Genomic DNA, 20,568 nt, shown 5'->3' with positions numbered 1-20,568 from the left:
ATGTGTTTTCTTTTCATTTGGAATGCTTATTAAAAGATGCATCCCAACAGATGGGCACATCCCTCGAGGATGTGGCATTGCCAAATGACTGCATCATTCGTTAAGAGTGCTTCCTATTTCAGATAGCACTTGTATAATATCCTACTTAATAATTCACTACCAATATCCTGAATGTGTTCCACCTACACTTTACGCCCTGCGGTGATGCATTCATAAAGGTGACTGTTGCTTTTCTGAACCACTAAGGGATGGTGGTTCTACATGCTGGAATGTCCTATTTTATAATTGAACTGATAAGAGATAGATTACAGATTTCACTAACTATAACAGCCACCGTATAATCTTAAAAATTATACTTATATCACTTTTTTTTTTTTAATTTGATTTATATGCCGCCCTTCTCCGGAGACTCAGGGCGGCTTACAATGCATTAAGCAATAGCCTTCATTCTTTTGTATATTTTATACAAAATCAGCTTATTGCCCCCACAAACTGGGTCCTCATTTCACCTACCTTAGAAAGGATGGAAGGCTGAGTCAACCTTGAGCCTTGGAGAGATTCGAACCAGCAGAAATTGCAGGCAGCTGTGTTAATAACAGGGTGCACTAAACCCCTGTACTATCAAGGCTCAACTTTTGAGGTTTGATTGCTCAATATATAATATAATATATTATAATAAATATAATAATTATATAATAATACTTAATTACGTAATAATAAAGCAGTCAAGACATTGATGTTATCCATTCAGTCGTGTCTGACTCTTGGTGATTCTATAGGCCAGGTCTCTCCACATCTTCCAATCTTGCACTACTTCTTTGAGTTTTTCTATGCTCTGATTTGTAACATCTTCCATAACGTCTTTTCAAATGGCAGACACTTTTAAAATTAACTTCTGACTCCATTGTTTACAAACATCCTTCAGTCTATCCAGTGTTAAAGTATTCTGCTAATTCTGTATTTATAAAACAGATTTAAGTTTTCTTCTTTAATTGTAATCTTCAATTCCTCCATGTTTTTCTGTCGTGCCCAACTTTTAAAGTCCTATTTTATCATTTATTTTTAAGAATTCAAAAGAACAGCATCTTCCCACAGGAAGGATTCTTATAATTAATTTCAAAATCCTATTTCAAATCTATCTGGACCATTTGTAATTTGCCAAAATCACATGCTAATCGCCCTTTTGCTGTTTATTAAAAAAAATGCTTTTAAGTGCTTCAACTTGTATTTAAAATTATTAAGAAATGATGTCCATATAGGCTGCATTATGGCTGTGAGCTTGTTTGAAACCCTTCAACTCCCATCCACTTGATTCACAAGTAAACTACAAAAACCTCCATTTCTTCAGCCTACTCACAAGAAGCTGCTATCTCACAATCTTTCTTTTTGTCAAAGACTTCACCAACCAAAATTCATTATCTGGTCACCAATCTCCATCCTGACTCCCACTTTTTCAAGGTCATCTAGTTCTCCATGAATCCTCACTGGAAATCCTGGAATGTTTAAACATAATAAAATGACTCCTCTGAACATCAAGCCAAGAGGCAGCAGTTAGGGGATTGACCTGATTTTGTTAGCCATCGTGGTTCATCACCCAAAGCAGTTATTTAGGCTGATGTTGTGTGAGAGTCAGACCTCATGTTCTATGCTTGTCCATAGCTACTAAAAATGACACCATCCAAATTTGTCATCAGTTCAGATTTATATTCATTGTAACACATCAGATGAAATATAGTGATATCATGGAAAGAAATTTAGACTGTTTTAAAATCTAGATCAAGAAATAATAATATTTATTGTTTACTGTATTTTTCTCCTTCAGTAGGTATGCTATTTGGAGAAATACAAGTGAACTCTAGCTTCCTGCCTCCACAAAATAACTTTGAATTCAGATTTGGAATTTGAAACCTAAATTGCTTTTGAGTACATTGAATACATCACAGTGTAAAAGAAAAATTAAATTATGTTCAGTTCTGTTGCTTAAGAACTCCTTAAGTGTTAGAAACAGGGTTCAAATGGAGCAAGAGATCTCCGATACATTTGATGCTGCAATATTTTTTGACAGAGTTTCAGAACTTGTTGACTGTGAAAAAGAACAGAGTGGATTTTGTTCTTCAAGAAAAGTGTATTGCATATTCTTCCTTTTTTTAATCTTTTGATTCTCAATTATACAAAAATCTACAGTGCCTCTAATAGGAAGGACTCTGCTGTTGAGACTTTAATCCTTATTGTCATTAAAAGTAGGTGGCACCTTTTTATAAGCGTCTTTATTTTTCATCAAATAGATCTCTCTACTCTCTGGTGCCCGGCAGTGATCAGATGAATGCCAGATCATGCAGGTTCATTCCTGATCAAACAAGCTAATGCAGCTTTACTGAAAGAGTAACTCTGCAGAATGATTAGGCCTAAAAGAAAATAAGGATGTTGCTAGTTCTTTGTTAATACTTCAGCTCTTAATTGGCTCTGCATTCATTTTGGAAATACAATTTATCTTTATTCAACTAATTAGAGATAAATTCCTAGCACTTTAAAAACAACATTTCAGACAAGAGATTGAGCCTTTTTTAACCTCACAAATGGCAGTATGAATGCATTTTTGCATATGGAATAGCTATTCCGATGCTCAAATTCATAACTGCCTAGATTCTGATGTTTGAATCAGACATGGAAGGAACAAGCCTTGACATCTGTAATGGTACTTACTGAGACTCTGGTATGAAAGTCCATTCTAGCCCAAAGGGTTTGCAAATACTGCATTTCCCACAGTGAAAAAGTTATATGTCATTACAGTATTATTTCTCTCCAAAGAAATGTTCTTTACAGTTCTCATTGTAAGATGTGCCTGCAGTGTATAGTACCAACATAAATTTACAGATCTGTCTTGCTATGCTTGTAAGTGATACTGATAAATTTTTTTTCAAGTAAGGTGCCAAATTCCTCCTTGAGGATTAAAGTAATAGCAACTTCATGGCTTTGTCCAAGTGAAATTAAAAGCAAGAGTGGTCATCAAAACATGGTATCATAGAGCTATAGACAGTGCATGTTATTCATGTTCTTAGAAAAAGCTGAGATTTTAAGAAAAAAGTCCTAACCCAGAACCAAAACGTTACCTTACTGTGGTTTAAGATTGTAATGAAACTACAGGTAGTCCTTGATTTACAACAGTCCATTTAGTGACCGTTCAAAGTTACAACGGCACTGAATAAAAGGGACTTATGATCATTTTTCACAGTTACAACCTTCGCAGCATCCCCACGATCATATGATCAAAATTCAGATGCTTAGCAACTGGTTCAAAGTTATGACCGTTGCAGCATCCTGGGGTCATGTGATCTTCTTTTGCAACCTTCTGACAAGCAAAGCAGGGGTGAAATGTAAAATTTGTTACTACTGGTTCTGTGGGCTGGCTTGGTGTGTGTGCGGGGGTAATGTGACAGGGTGGGCGTGGCCAACTTTTTTTTAAAAAAACTTTTCAAAGCATTTTTTTCTAATGCTTTGAAAAGCCTCTGCCGATCAGGCAACTCAGCTGGGATCGTCAGAGACTTTTCAAAGCATTTTTTTACCACCTCTTTGGCCAGGAGGTTGCAGAAAAAAATGCTTTGAAAAGCCTCTGATGATCCCAGCTGAGTCACGCGATCATCAGAGGCTTTTTTTTTTTTACTTTTAAAAGCATTTTTCATTGGAAGAGGTTGTAGAAAAAATGCTTTTAAAAGTTAAAAAAAAAAGTTGGCCACACCCACCCAGTCACATTACCCCTCCCCCCAAGCCAGCTAGGCATGGGGGCGCACAGGGACTTTGGCTACTGGTTCTCCGAACTACCCGCCGCCATCGCTACCCGATCGGGCGATCTGGCCCGAACCGGGAGCATTTCACCCCTGAAGCAAAGTCAATGGGGAAGCCAGATTGACTCAACAACTGGGTTACTCACTTATCAACTTCAGTGATTCACTTAACAACTGAGGCAAGAAAGGTCGTAAAATGGGGCAAAACTCACTTAACAAATGGATCACTTAACAACAGAAATTTTGGGCTCAATTGTCATAACTTGAGGATTACTTGTACTCGTTAATCTGCTGATTAGTCGCTTGCTTGCTTGCTACATTTTCTCATTCATTCAGAACGCTAACACTATGTGAATAAAGAGTAAAGTTTGCAAAATTCCTTGTTTATGTGTGATGGGGCCAGCTCTCTGGAACAGCCTCTTGCTGGAGATTCAGTCAGCTCCAATTTTATCTGCCTTCCAGAAACTGAGCTTTTCCATAGGAAGTTTTGATGTTGGTGTCAGATCTAGTTTATGATTATATGCACTGCAGTTATGTTTTATTACTGGCGTTACTGTCTTTTTGTTAGCTTCTGAGAGGTTTTTTTTAATCATTGTAGCAGGATAAAACGCATTAAATGTATAAAGAAAAAAATGTAAAGAAGTAAGAATTTTAACTGTAGTTGAAGTTCTTCATCCGCCTCACGTTGTCAGCCTGAAAGCCTGACAGAATTCAGTGTGTCTCCTGAAAAGCTGGGCTCCCACCGAAAAGCTCAAGCAGAGAATGTTCAGCATGTTTTTTAGTGCAGGCCAACCCATATGGGCAAGGCACAGGAACACAAACAATAACCCAACAAACAGGCTACATCAACATCTCTGTAAATGCTGGTTTCCAGATCTTTTTGCTGAAATAATGGATGAGTGTGAGATATTTTTACGTAGGAACATCTTGGCCGGATAGGAGCTGTGATCATCTCTGCGCCTAGTCATTTCCCCCCTTCAATACTGCCAGCCCCTAGTCAGGCTTATATTCACCTTGACTGAAGAAAATGTATTTTGAAAATATTCAAAGCAGCTTGAGAAGCAGAGCTGATCATAGTGACTAAATGTCACTGAAACAAGGGTGAACACCCAAGAGGGTGTTTCTATACTGTCTCTATACACTTTGGAGAGCTAATGTTAAAATTCTTGATATCTGTACTGTCTGCATTTTTTTTTTCACCCTGGTTTATATTCGTTTATTTTCAGATCACATTAACAACAATTGGTTATGGAGATAAAACGCCTCTTACTTGGCTAGGAAGGCTGCTTTCTGCAGGGTTTGCACTGCTTGGCATTTCTTTCTTTGCATTACCTGCTGTGAGTATTTTTACAACTGTGTTTCAAATTTCAAGGACATTATACTCTGTGCTGGATATATGAGAAACAACGTTAGATGCTTATATCTATGCATTTGTAAACCCACGTTAACTTTTGCCATTGCAAAAGAATACTTCTTAAATTTTAAGGTGCTTTAAGACCTTACTTATCCTTAATAATAAGTAACCCCAAGTTTTATTTGGTAACATTGCATCCAAAACAATGTTTGCATGGAGCTTGCTAAGATGTGGTTAAGTCCATCTCCACGATGCTTTATCCAATACATATCTTTCATAATGTCATTAAAATCTCAGTAAGTTCTAGTAATTAATATAATAAGTCCATGCTAGAGTAGTTTTAAATTGTAATTACATATTAAAGTATTTTTACATATAAATTAAATGTTGGAGTATTTTCCATTTCCTACACAAGATTTCTTGTTAAGAAATTTAATTACCCTTGTAAAAAAAATCAGAAATCATCTATAAGAAATGCTTATCTGCTAGAAGGCTAAGGATTGGTCAGATTATGAGTATTTTTAATTTACTTTGGTTAGGTTAGTAATGAAGAAGTGCAGAAACTCTATTAAATATTAATTAGTAAAGTAAAGCATTTCCTAATAGAAAATATAACACCAGACAAACAAACAAGCAAGGAACTACAAGGACAAAATCACATTCCCACCAGCAATGGCAGGGCATGCTGGTGCCCTGAGTCTCCGGAGAGGGGCGGCATATAAATTTAATAAAATAAATAAATAAATGCTACTATATATCAATGGGGGAAAACTTCACTCCCTTCTAGCACTGAAGATCTTACCTAGTCAGGTAATGAAAGCAAAAACCAAGCTCAGAGAGAATCAATCCACTGAAATGTTTGTCTAGGAGTAGATGCTGTTTCTGACCCAGCTGCTAACTAATGCTCTTCAAGAAAATTTATTGTTTGGCTGCTAAAATTCCAGTGACTTTTCACAGCTAAAAGTTAAGCTTCCTCATAAACAAATATCGACACCTTCTTGAAAATTTTTAGCAATTTCAAACAGCACTAGATGGGAGTAAAATATGCCATAAATGCAACCTAATACATATACTCTAGAGCTCTCCAGTGATCTGGATTTGAAGAGCAAAATCTGATTCAAAGCACACACGGGCACACTTAAGATGCCAGAGGAGAATACTTTAAGACAAATAGTTGGTTTTTTTTCCTCAATGGAAGGCTGTGGTACACTGGTGCGGTGTTCCTAATAGAAGCTTCATGCGCATTCATGTGCAACTGAATTATAGTGAATCCTTCAAATCAGGGTCTCTGCACAGCCAAGCATGTATCTTTGATATTTTTCATTAATAATCTACTTCTAAACATATGCAAATAATATTCCACAGTACACTAAACATTTTCATTTTACTTGCATGTGGGATGCTGCACTTTTATTAAATTGATATAAACATAACAAACATCCCTGGTTCAAATACCAAATTAACCATAGTTTCATTTAAGGTTAATGATGAATATACTAGCATTTTGTTGCTGTTGTTGTAATATGAAATGATAAAACTACTTCTACTAACTGGTAGAATTAATAAAATAACTAAGAATGTAATTTATACATAGCAAAACAGATTCAAGCTTCTATTAAGCAGACTTCTATTTTACTGAGGACTAGAAACCTGTGCCCTGTTGGGTCATCCTTTCAGAAATATTTACTTACCTAAACAGAATAACAGAATGACCACAGATGGGCAAAAAACCATTAGGAGCAGGAGCAACTTCTAATCTCCTACCAGCTTTCCCACTGAGTTTCCTTATGGGAGGCTGGCAGGAAACTTCCTTCCTTCCTTCCTTCCTTCCTTCCTTCCTTCCTTCCTTCCTTCCTTCCTTCCTTCCTTCCTTCCTTTCTTCCTTCCTTCCTTCCTTCCTGAGGTGTGTGCAAGATATGCCATATGAGTTGGGTAAAGTGTACAGGAGACAGCATTGATCAAGGATGTGTGGGGATCATGGGGCTATGTGAGAAGTGCTGTACAGCTCATTGGGGGTGCAGATAAGGAAAAGTGCCTCTGAATGCTTGGGAGCATGTGAGAAATGTCATGCAGGTCAGGGACATTGTGTGAAGGGCCAGCTCAGTTATGGAAAATGCATAGGGGTGTGCAAAAGGTACTGTGCAGTTCAGGGAAGGTGTGCAGGGAAGGGCAGCACAAATTGGATTGTGCAGGAGGCGATATGATTCAGGAAAGGTATACTGGGGTTCCTTCTTCCCTGTGCCTCCCTCTCATCCCTCCTTCCATTCCTTTTTCTCTATCCTTCCTTCCTTCCTCCTCTCCCCTCCCCTTCCCTTTCCAGCTGGTAGTTCACTGGCTGCTGCTGGGTAGGAGAGGGAGCAAGGGATTGCAAGACTGGATGGGATACTATCATCGAACGAAAATGAATATCACATGACTGCAGCCGCAACCAGAAACATTGAAGCAGCCATAACTTCCCCAAATTTCATTTTCTCAGGTCTCGTGGCTCTCAGATTTTGGACACATTCTGAAATTTGAGATATCTTTTTCGAAAGCTGTTGTCTTATGATGCAGTTAAAGGTCATGACAACAAGTTATTATATACAAATAACTCAAGGTGGTGAACATACCCAACATCTTCCTCCTCTTATTTTCCCTACCAACTTGTTTCCCCAACAACTTGTGAGGTGGGGTGGGCTGAGAGAAAGTGACTGGACCAAGGTCACCCAACTGGCTTTCATGACTAAGGTGGGACTTGAACTCATGGTCTTTCTAGCCTGGTGCTTTAATCACTAGACCAAACTAGCTCTCTCATGCTCTGTCATTCCTTTTACATTAGAAAAGTAGTTGCTGCAGTATGAAAACTTAAACTAACAACATTCTATGTCGTTGCGTACTTAAAGAAGAGTCACTAGCAAAGTAGAGTATGATGGCCAATTGTTCTCTCAGAATCAAATTGCTGATAATAGCAGTAGCATTTAGACTTATATACCTCTTCACAGTGCTTTACAGCCCTCTCTAAGTGGTTTACAGAGTCAGCATATTGCCCCCCAACAATCTGGGTTCCCATTTAACTGACCTCGGAAGGATGAAAGGCTGAGTCAACCTTAAGCCGGTCAGGGTTGAACTGCTGGCATTTGGCAGAATTAGCCTGAAATACTGCATTTCAGTATTTCAGTGCATCCTAACCACTGCGCCACTACAGTTCATGGTGTGGCTAATGCAACTTAAGCAAAGGCTTCCATCAGTGGGACATGAAGAGAAGTGATTTAACATTCTTCCTAAGCTATTTACAACATTCCCCCACTATTTTGGAGAGAGGATTGGGGATCTTTCCAGGATGATGTTGAAAACAAGACAGGGGCAATGAAGTGACAATAAAACTCTCTAATCAAGGAAAATTAGATTAAAAAAAACTAAGCTTGCCCGTTAATTCCCCAATGCTGGTTTTCTCAATTTTTTCCTAATAATTAAGTAGCAGCATTGGAAATAAACTTACAGTGAGAGAAAATTGACTGGAAAAACATGGTTACAGTAACAGTAATAACAACAACAATAAGGGTAAGGGGCAAAGGAAGAATTCAGAACTTTCCATATTACCCACTCTTACAGTTCTTTAAATTGTGCCTGTTTCCTGGTTTGTAGGAATTTGGCAGAATATGTCCCATATGATTATGAAATGCACCTGATGTTCTCCACATTAGTCCAATAATGTCATTTTAAATATTGAACCAAACCATGCTATGACATACAGGTCATGTGTAAAATACTTATTTTCGGTGTTTCATATTGTATGTTTTTAATTGTTACCAGAATTATTTTTCTGATTATGAACTTTTGTTGTATTGTATTTAAGGGCATTCTAGGGTCAGGATTTGCATTAAAAGTACAGGAACAGCATCGTCAGAAACATTTTGAAAAAAGAAGAAATCCTGCTGCCAGTTTAATTCAAGTAAGTAGCAAATGAAGCAGATTTTCAAAAAATTTTGATAATGAATATTACAAGCTCAGTTGTGCCAGGTTTCAAAGAAATACATATATTTAGGAATGTTCATTCCTGTTCATTCTTCTTCATTCTAATTCAGTTGAGGAAGTAAAAAACTAGATTTATAAATCCATAATCCCAATTGGAATGAGAATCATGTGCATAAATGTGTGATCAAGCAGCTGGGCTACTTCACATATAAACTAAATCCATGTATCATACCAAAACCATTTGCTAAACCATAATTGATTTATTTTATACAACCCACAAACATCTCAAACTGAATATCTGGTTAAAATGGTTTATTGGATGACTTGCAACTAGGTAAACTGTAAATTGTGATTTACAAACCACAAGTAGCTAAGTGTATAGAACATGTTAAGCCATAAATTATGGTTTACAAACTACATCATCTGAATTCACACAATATACTAAACCAAATAGCCCTTAATCAAACCCTGATACTTCCCTTTAGAAACATCACAGTTGCTTTTTTCATTCATTGTTTGTTTGGAGTCTGGATTTCACTTTGTATTTTCAGCAAGTAACCTTTTCAAAAGAAGGGGGATTCAATAACTAGTTTTACAGTAAATGGAGTATAATATTTGATAAGTAATGATAGATTAATATATGATACCCTACATTTGTATATATTCAATTAATTCATAAGTAGTGGAATTCTGACAATATGCCAGGGAAAATATATTTAGTTTGAATGAAGAGTCCTTTTTCCAAAGAATTTATCACATAGCTTGCATGAGTGTACATAATGAATTTTTTTGTCTAAGGTGTTGAACATATTATAGTAATATTGTCATGTAGAAGGAATTAAAAATACATTTAAATGTCTGAATAGTTGATGTTGTAATTGTCCTGTTATTAGTACAGTGATTCTCTCTTTTTGTTTTGAATGAATTCCTTCACTTTCTTCATACCCAGCATCCTATTATTAAAATGATTATACTCCTTTGAAGGGAGTTAGTTTATGTAATGTATGATAGATATATAGGGGTACAGAATTATTCTCACATTCTTTGGTTCTTGTCATTGTTCTTCCTGTATGAGTAATCCTCATTATCATTTGGAAGCTGAACCAAATCTCTTCTAGAGGAATTTGGCTTCCAAATTATGATGGATTATGGCTGTAAAACAGAAAAGCCAAATGTCTCTGCGGAGAGATTATTCAGTTTTTTGCTGGGCTGTTGTTTATGTTTCTCTTAGAGGTAATGGTTGTGCAGCCACTGTTTTCCTACTCGCAGAGTACTATTGAAAAGGAAAAATGCTTGCTAGAATTTTTATTATTCTATGAACTAGGTCTAGGCTCTCCCAGTATACGGTTCTAGGCAGTGGTGGGATTCAGCCAGTTCGCACCACTTTCTGAGCAGTTTGGCACACTGGTTGTTGGAAGAAATCATTAGGGCAGAGAACCGGTTGTTAAATTACCTGAATCCCACCACTGGTTCTAGGATATGCTGCATGTTTTACACCACGGGTGTCAACCTCAAGGCCCGTGGGCTGAATCCAGCCTGCGGGATGTTTAGATCTGGCCCATAGGGCCACCCTGGAAACAGCAACAGACCGGCCCACAGTGCCTATGCCAGCAGAGGGTTGCAGGAGGCCATCACAGCCTCCCGAGCTCTGTTTTCTCTGGCAGAGCTCTCAGGCCATCATAGCACCTTGACATGAGTGACATCAAGCTGGCCCACCCTAGCCACACACACCCCGGCCCCCAAGATCAAACACAACCCTGATGCAGCCCTCAATGAAATCGAGTTTGACACCCCTGCTTTACACTATAAAGACTATAAAGAATAACAGCATGGAAAAAATAGATAGTGTTACCCTAGTGTTAGCAGTTATGTTAACATATACTTTGGTATTCCCAGATTGAAGGGAAAAAGAATATATGGCCTCTCTGTCTATCTGTACCATCTAGTAACTTATATAAAGTTACTAGATGGACATAGTAGTTTTAAAGTGGGTACTCTCAGCCTAGTGATTAAATATATATTGCTTGAATGTGAGAAGGCCAGACCAAGCAAGAGGTGAAAGCCTCTGATTCATTTGATCCAGAGTGAGCCTTGAGTGTAAATACATCTTACGATTCATGCCAGATGAACTGAAAGAGGAGGTTGTGACACACATTCTCCCTTCTTTATAGCAGCCTTCCCTATCTTGGGTCCCTTGAGTTATTTGGATTAGAATCCCTTTCATCCTCAGCCAGCCTGGCAAATGGTCAGAGATGAAGAGAACTGAGTAGAAACCATCTGCATGGATTCAAGTTTGGGAAGGCTGTTCAGTAAGGCTCTTTATCCCAAAGCCCACTGTAAAAAAAAAATTACACTTGCAATGCGTCCACTCACACATATGTTCAGGGGAGTTCAGTAGGATTTATTCTCAAATAAATGAACATAGGACTGCGGAGTTGCCGACTGTACAGAAGAGTCATTCAAGAGAGCAGACGATTGCTTGAGTCTAGTTTTTCTCTTATAACTGTGTTAGATATGCATGATGAAAGCAGTTTATATTTTTTGCATTTGGTGTAAATATCTTCTTTTATCAAACAACAGGAAGGATCTGAACAGTTGGGAATAATAACTTTTTATTTTAGAGGTATTAATGGGAAATTTATACTATTGGATCGTTTTGTGCACTTATATTCCGAGGATATAGCATTGCATAATGGTTAAAAAGCATTAACAGGCAAACTTGTCTGTTTGACAAGCATTAACTTGTCAAAATATATCCTGTCAGCCATGAATGTTAGGATAATGTGTCTAAAAATATAATCCTTATGTACTGTGATCATTCAAAATGGTTTTATGACCTTTGATTAATTATTTATACCAATCTGATATATTGCAACTATCTTATTTTCAAATGTTCAAAGCCCAGTTATTAACTTCTAACTTAACCTAATGTTATGAAGCAGGAACTATTCCATGCCTCATTTGCTGGTATTTGTAAAAGCTGTGAAGATCCATTTTTAATTGGGTATTTGATGGATGGCATGATTTTTGTTGACTTATTATGGAAGGGTTACCACAGTACACTGAGTTTTGGCCTGAAGTGATTAATTTCTACATTTCTAATCTTGTAATTGCAAACTGCTTACAGTCCACATAAGCAGTATCTAAATAATGTACTGTAAAATAAGTAACTAAGATGTCTGTGGAGATTCTCAGTCATCCAGGTCACAGTTATCTCGAAGGTGTTTTTTCAAAAGGCAACGGGACCATGTTTTTTTTTTCCTTTTCCCTTGAAGAAGAAGACATTTTGCTTCTCATCCAAGAAGCTTCATCAGTACTAATGAAGCTTCTTAGATGAGAAGCAAAACATTTTCTTCTTCCTCAAGGGAAAAGAAAAAAATAAATAAATAGTCCAGTTGCTTTTTGAAAAAGCACCTTTGAGACAAATAACTAAGATAGAAAATCAGCAACAAAGTATCGTGGACATATCGTGTCCACTTTGACAAGTGGACATATAAAAGTACAACAAAACTTTTGAACATATCCCTTAAAAAGGAAACTGTGTGCTAACAATCTCCATAATTTATCTTTCATTGTTACTCATTTTATGCATATTATAATACAGCTTATTACTAGAATGTACTGTTGCCAATGTGAAGAATAGTAAAGAAAACAAACTTAATTACACTCATGAAAAAAATTACAGCAAAAGACTTTCTTAAAGATTTTGCTGCGCAAGGTTGCTAGCATATATAACTAAGACTTCCTTGTTTATTGTTTTCTTCTATATTTAAATCCTTAAATTTCAAATCTTCATTACATTGTACAAGCACAGCCCTTCCAAATTAATTAATCCAGCTGTATCCAGTTTGAACAAAATCCAAATTTTCCATCCTATTAATAGTGCTTCATTTCATATATTGTTAGATCTGTTGTACTTTCTATTGTTTCCTCAAATCAGGCTACTTGGCGGTTTTATTCTACCGATTCAAGACGAACAAACCTGACAGCTACCTGGCGATATTATGAATATAGTCTTCCATCCCTCAGGCATGTATCAGTGCTATGAATGCTACAAAAAACAATACTTGTATCGGTTTACTAATATACTTCTCCATTTTTGTTTGCCTTTTTCTTTTATCATATATCTGCACGTAGTGTGTATGGCGTAGTTATGCAGCTGATGAGAAATCGGTTTCCATTGCTACCTGGAAGCCTCATTTGAAGGCCTTACATACCTGCAGCCCTACAAAGTAGGTAAAAATATGGCAGCTGGTGTTGTACTTGATATCTGGTTTTGAGATTATACAAATCAGTCTGTGGTTTTTGTCTTGTCTTTTTACTTTTCTTTTTCCTCACTCATTTCATTTTATTTTCTTTCACTGAGGAACTCAGGTAGCAAACTGGGGCACATACACATCTTTCAAATAAGATCAATCTAATTTCTATTTTATTTTGCTTCTTAACAAATTTTATAATTAAACATTAGAGAATTTTGCAGTCCTCAAATCCTTGCTGAAACCTATCCTTTTAACACCATCTAGGCAGGTATTGGGTTGAGTTAATTTCATCTCACTTCACATAGTTAGGGTTTATATGCATTTTTGGATGTATACTATTTATACTGACTTCCATTGCTTGCTCATACTAATTCTGCTTATAAATGGAAGAGTAAACAGGGTTTTTCCCCCTCACTTTACATCTTGAATTTTCCACTGTGCAAATCCATGTTCCTCAATTAAGATCAAAATATCATATTAATCTACACTAACACAATCTTTGGTTTGTAGCATTTAGACAAAAAAAAAGGCTTGTGTTGATTAGTTCAACACAAAACTCTACTGCTACTCCCACTGCAGTACAATATGTTTTTTAAAAAAGAAGCTTAAATATCACCTTACTATCTGTATTGTCCTTTAGAGTCATATATTTCCTTTTTCTATGAGAAACATGTAGGAGGGTGCTAGTGCTGAAACTCATAATGAGTGTTTACCAATTTCAGTCATTAGTTAATCATACTGATATGATTCTTGGGAAACAAACATTTTCAGTAAAAGAGAAATGTGTGACTTTGTATTGCCATGATGGATTGGAGCACAGATAGAACTTTGCTATTTCTTCAGATAATGTTTTTAGCTAGGTAACAAGTTAAACTGATCTTCTCACTACATTTTGTGATAGAGTGTGATCAACAAAATACACAATCTTACTTTCCTTTTTTCAAAAATTTTGCTTCCTAAAAAACTTTTGGTGTTTGTGATAGAGTCCTTCAAACTGAACACAAATATAATTTCAGAATGACTGTATCATGTAAGAATCCTGAGATATGAAATTAACTTTTAATGACTGTAATGTATTTAATCTCATAATGTTTCCAACATGCTGCAAGAATTCAACAGATTTTCAGGAAAGAAGTCCAAGTGTGAATGCAAAAAATAAATCTTCAGTGACATGTTGCACTTCATGATCTTGTATGCTGTACGAAATTTGTCAACCAACTGAATGAATGCCAAGAAAATTCTCAGTGACATCCTTGAATGATTTCCAGGCAATTTTCTCTGGCCCCACTAGATCTTCACAGTGCTTGTCATTGATGATGTATCTGATCTGTGGACCAATAAAACTGCCTTCCTTATTCTTCTCACATCTATCTCAAATACCAAAAACCTTAACCTTCCTTGTTCATTGATTTCATGAATTTTTTCATCAGTCCAGATTTTGTGTAAAGCAGAGGAAAAATATCTTTGTCAGGTTAACAAATGGTTCATGTGCCACATTTTTCTGTCCTGGAACAAAATTATTTTGGAGTGGCCATTTCTTTTTAATGTAATGCAACTCTCTTGCATTGCTGTTCCATTCACAACAGTAATAGTACTTGGTATATCTGAACTGCATTTCAAAGCAGCAGAGCCACTACTCTTAGATCTCCACAGATATTCCAGTTGTACTTGTTGGTATACTGGATGTGCTTCAACACAGTTCCATGTTTTCGTATGTTTTTTTCAAGTGTGCAGTATGGCCATTGTATAAAAACATACGATTTTTATAAAATGGTACATGAAAGGTTAAATTACAGCTTATTTCTGTGATTAGTAGCCAAAAATTTATAAGATCACACCCAAAAGTGTTCAGGAAGCAAAAAATTTATTGTCCAGTGTATTGTTCTTAGCTAGGCAACAAGTTATCGTGATCTTCCCACTACATCTTGTTGTAGAATGTTATCAACAAACATGTATTGATTTCCTATTTTTGCATAAATGTTACTTTAAATATAATAATAATGATGCAAGTTTCTTGCACTTATGGTAACAAAAATGTTTGAAAGAGGTACACATACAGTTGTAACAATATTAGACAATATCTCTTATCCTTAAAACCTAGCCCAGTATTTTGCATATTTAATACTTTCTGTAGCAGAAAGAACAGTTGGGTTAGTTTTTGGAATAAATTTGTATAGCATAGCAATTTTATTAGGCATCAAGCTGTAAAGGTGTAATATTGGCCATATCAGTTTTCTGTTCTTATAAACAAACAATTAAGCCACAGCTCTACATATTACAAGACAGTTATGGTCAAAAAGAAATGCAATTGGTCCTTTTATAAGACATCCCTAGTCTCAGTGATTAAATTAATTCTATTTCATTACCACAGATAGCTACAGTTCTCTGTTATTTGCATATGAGCACTGCATTTTGCTTAATAAATGTTTTGTCAACTTTCTCTCTAAACATGTATAATAAGCATGTTGAGCATGCATTAACATAGTATTTTTTTTAATGTCACTATAAATAAAAATCCATGCTTGGATGTTTGTGCTTGCTTTTTTAAAAAATATTTGCTTATAATTTTTTTAAGCATTCATTTAATTAACAAATCCAATTGCAACTTAAAAATTATTTAATAATATTTTGTAACCACATCATGATGGGTACTGCCAGCATAACAAATTTTTTTCCTCCCCAAAACCCTCTCTCTTCTATTATCTGACTCATGAAGGAAAGAACAAGGGGAAGCATCAAGCAGGTTTGTAGTGTTTTTATGTATATTGTTTAAAATCTTAAATGTTATTTTGGAAATTTTATACCACTTTGGGAAAGGAAATATATTATTTTACTGCAAAATAATTAAAGGCTGTGTTTGAATCCAATTAGGAGAAAGGGGGAAAACTTTTCCTAGGTAGATCATTATTCTGAAGCAGACAAAATGTCGCTCAAGTATAAAAGCCAGAAAGTTCTTCTGTTAAGAAGGAGGAAAATGACAGATTTCTATAGAATGTAGCCATAGCTTGTTAGATAATTAAGGTCTTAAGTAGCTTTTCATATCTGTTGAGATAGAGAGGATTTTAAACTAATCAGAATATTTTGTCTGATTTGAATAAATATTTGTTCTCTACTTTTCTAAAGAACTTTGAAAATAAAGTCAGTGTAGGATATGCTTAAATAATAGTTTTGATTCATTAAAAATACTATGGGCTACATTCAGAGAAAGGACCTGCCCATAGCAATCTGCCTTTGCAAACAGTGTTAGTCTTTTTAGGTTACTCTTTTCTGTCATATATTCTACTGGTGTAGTTGGTCTGTTGGAGGAATGACTAAAAACCAATATACTATAGGGATTATAAAGTTGAATCAGGGTGACGATACCAATGGTGGGTTGCTACTGGTTTGCACCGGATCAGGCGAACCAGTAGCAGCGGTGCTGGGAGGCTCCGCCCACCTGCCCAGACACTTCTGTGCATGTGCAGAAGTGCCATGCGCATGCATGAGCATGCGTGTTCTGCCCCAGCTATGGATCCCAAAGAATGTAGCACACCACAAACTTCGAACAAAATTTAGTTTACTTCAAAACACCGTCTTTTGCAAATGCAGGCTGTTAATAAAACATTCTTAACAACCTGCCAGAAATTCCACAGATAAGGTAGAGTCTTACAAGAGTTGGTAGAAATCACAGAAGCCAGGTTTGCAGAGAAAATCCAAATTCAATGATTAGTGAACGAATGTACATTGTTTCCTGCAGCTTTTTACAAGCTGTGTGCAAACTTAAATAGGCTAAGGGAGTGGCCAATTAGCCCCAAGCCTTACTCTCAAGGAGACCTCCTCCTGAGTAATCACTCCTGCCTTTTGGCAGCTCTGCGTGCCCGTGCATTGAGAAGAGGCTCCTCCACTTCATCCTCTTCACTTAAAGGAGCCTCTGGAGGTTCTGAAGGCCCTGACTGAATCCCTGCCTCTGGCACTACATCTTCTTCAGCCTCCTCGCTGTCTGACTCGAGCACCGGCTGCACAGGCTACTGGCGTGACACCACATGAGCCTCCTCGTCGTCGGGATCAGCAACAATCCGCACAGGCCGCTGGTGGGCCACAACAATGCGCATGCACGAGAGCGAACTGGTAGCAACAGGATTTGGAACCCGCCCCTGAGTTAATTTTTGTTTTTTTTTTAATTTGATTTATATGCCGCCCTTCTCCGGAGACTCAGGGCGGCTTACAATGCGCTAAGCAATAGCCTTCATCCTTTTGTATATTTATACAAAGTCAGCTTATTGCCCCCACAACTGGGTCCTCAATTTACCTACCTTAGAAAGGATGGAAGGCTGAGTCAACCTTGAGCCTGGCGAGATTCGAACCTGCAGTAATTGCAGGCAGCTGGTCTTAATAACAGGGTGCTTTAGACACATTTAAACCCATATTTAAATCCCAGTTCATCTAGAAAGCATGCAGGATTATTTTGAAAAACTCACTATCTCTTAGTTTAATTAACCAGATAAAGTGTGGTGAGGATAAAAATTTGAAAGAGGGAGTAATATACATACCTCCAGGACCGGATTTAGATGAAAAGAGGCCCTAGGCTATTCCACTTATGAGGCCCTTTCACCTATAGTGAAAGTGTAATTTTAATTTTGCTAACAATTTGAATGTAGGCCCCTCTTGATCTTGAGGCCCTAGGCTGAAGCCTAGTTAGCCTATAGGAAAATCTGGCCCTGCATACCTCCTTAAGTTCCTAGAATGAAAATGTAAAGTAAATAAATTCTAAGTCTGAATTAAACCATCTAAAGTGAAAAGATGAACAAATATACATGGGGGGGGGAGAAAGATACATGCGGTAGCTACATAGCTTTTTATCCTTATTTTGATATACCTTTGAATCATTTACCAGGCTCTTCTACATATACACTTCTATCATTATTTAAAGAAATAGAATATTTTGCCTGCCCTGCTAGTCAGACATTTGAAACTAGCCATCTGGCAGTCATGCAGGAAAGGCTGCTATTAGCAGATGAAAATCCTGCTGTTGTCCTCAGCTGCAGTCATCAAGTTCAACCAAATAACCAAGATCTGACAGATCCATTTATTATACAGCAGCTAAAGTATAGGAAGAATTCTGATTTGATTCAGTCTTTGTATATAACTGACTACCTGAGGATTGAGCAATCTGATGCCCATTGGATGATTAGTTATACTTTCCATCATACCATATCATTAATCATGCTGGTTGGAACAAATGAGAGTTACAAAATATTTAGAGGGTACCTAGTTGTATTCACTTGCATTTAGTCCATCTTTCTCCAACCAAGTATCTCTCAAGCTTTGATCTGCTGCTGATGCACAATGGGTACTGTAAGTCAAAGTATCTTGGGGGTTTGGTGGCAGCAGCAACAGATCATAAAAATCTAATTTAGACCATCAAATTATTTCCAGTATGATTGGACAGATATCCCTGGAAGATTACTACATAAGCAGACTATAAATTTGATAACCATCCTCTTTGTTATGTTGCCTTCTGATAAATACATTCTTTTAAAATGTAATTAATGGCCAGAAATAAAAGTTATTTCTATGAATTTGCCTTGTTCTTTTAAAAGTATGTGAGACTTAAGTCACTATCCCACTGGACTTCAAATATGTATGTAGGGTGATAGAAGCACTTAGCTAGATTGATTGACCATTCCTACATACTACTCAACCTTTTTGGCATCCTGAGATTCTCTCCTAAAATCTATAGGCATTCTAGGTATTTGTTAATCTTTTTCTCTTTTCCTCACATCAATTATTCTTTTTCTCCTAAAATACAAATATAGGAAGTCCTTGACCTACAACCATTTGTTCAGCAACTGTTTGAAGTTATAACAGGACTGAATGAATGGTGGTTACAACCAATCCTTATAATTCCAGCCATTTGCGCACCCCTACGGTCACATGATCATGATCTAGGTGTTTGGTAACCTATTCACATTTACAACCAGTTGACACGCATCCAAATCATGTGATTGCCATTTATAACCTCTGCTGGCTTCCCCAGGCAGTCAGTGGGGAAGCCAGCAGAGAAAGTCACATATTCAAACCCTCCTGCTGCTCCTCTGTGCTCAGACTCTCTTCACCATCGCAGACCCTCAGGCAAACTTCCCAACCTTTATTGCACCTCCCTCACACTCCCTCCAGCCCATTTAACATCTCTCGTGTACCCTCCCTGTGTCATACCATCCTACTTGACTTTCCCTAGCACACTGTGCATTCCCCCACTCTGTCTTCCACCCAGCAGCAGCCATTTATCTGCCTTGCTTGCAACTTCCTGCCAGCTGTTCCATTAATTTGTTGGTAGGAAGTTGTCTCACCTAACAGTCAGGACCCGGTTAATGATGACTGAGATTTCCAGGATTGCCATTGCTGAGCATTTTCGGTCATGCTTTGTGACTGCATCTCTTAATGGCAGATATTCCAATCCCAATTGCCATTGTAAGTCAAAATCTACCTGTAAGATTGGGCGTATAAATCTAAAGTTGGCTAGAATGTCTTAGAGCAGTATTAAATATATTAGATCAAAGACAGTACTGGTTGTATATGGTTTGCTAATTGTTCCAACATTGTCAATAAAAAAAAATTGTGCATCAGTTCCCAGGAAATCTAATTGCCTATGTGTAAGAAAAATATTGCCAATAATTCAGTACCTTTCAAAACTGAATTTACTAACAAGATTTTCATTAATTGTTCATATTAGTATTTATAATTATTTCAAACCTGTATCATACAAATACACCTATATATTCATTAAATAAACCGCTTTCAATAAAACAAACTGCCTTTTGTGTAAGTCATAATGATCACAATTCAGGTTTAGCACTCTGTTTAGTGGACATTCCCTCTATGTTGTGTTCATGTTTTGTGTAGTTAATCTCATTATGCAGATGTATAGTTATTTTCTTGTTTAATGCACAACTGTTTTAAACAGGATAATCTGAATTAACAATTCCTTGCCACCAGAAGCCTTATAGTGAATATAATAACATAACAGGAATTTTAACGGTCATCTTCCAAACTGTTGTCTCGCTAGAGTATTATAGTGCCATTGTCTACTAGCATTTCAAATGTACTCTATTGGTATCAATATACAAATTAAGCATTTTAAAAGGATAATTAAACATGTGGATACAGCCTTATGATAACTTACATTAACAAACCAACTTGTCACATGAATAACTGTTTTCAAAAGATAAATGTAATATTT

General features: G+C 36.7%; 1 protein-coding gene across 5 annotated transcripts in view; it reads left to right on the top strand.

The window, feature by feature from the left end:
* KCNQ5 (potassium voltage-gated channel subfamily Q member 5) overlaps positions 1 to 20,568 on the top strand; it is a 319,360-nt gene that overhangs the window by 266,178 nt on the left and 32,614 nt on the right. For 3 of the 5 annotated variants that reach the window (XM_070954523.1, XM_070954510.1, XM_070954496.1), the window contains exons 6-9: positions 5,009 to 5,119; positions 8,972 to 9,067; positions 13,228 to 13,322; positions 16,066 to 16,092. In XM_070954523.1, coding sequence (XP_070810624.1) covers positions 5,009 to 5,119; positions 8,972 to 9,067; positions 13,228 to 13,322; positions 16,066 to 16,092 — 329 coding nt within the window. The remainder of the gene's footprint in view (positions 1 to 5,008; positions 5,120 to 8,971; positions 9,068 to 13,227; positions 13,323 to 16,065; positions 16,093 to 20,568) is intronic. The other 2 variants (XM_070954515.1, XM_070954504.1) reach the window with 1 other exon arrangement.

Source organism: Pituophis catenifer, unplaced genomic scaffold, assembly GCF_029215685.1.
Source record: "Pituophis catenifer annectens isolate HBS135680 unplaced genomic scaffold, rPitCat1.0.hap2 SCAF_1, whole genome shotgun sequence".
Lineage (NCBI taxonomy): Eukaryota > Metazoa > Chordata > Lepidosauria > Squamata > Colubridae > Pituophis > Pituophis catenifer.
Note: the sequence above shows the minus strand (reverse complement) of the source record. Positions and strands in the feature narration are given on the sequence as shown.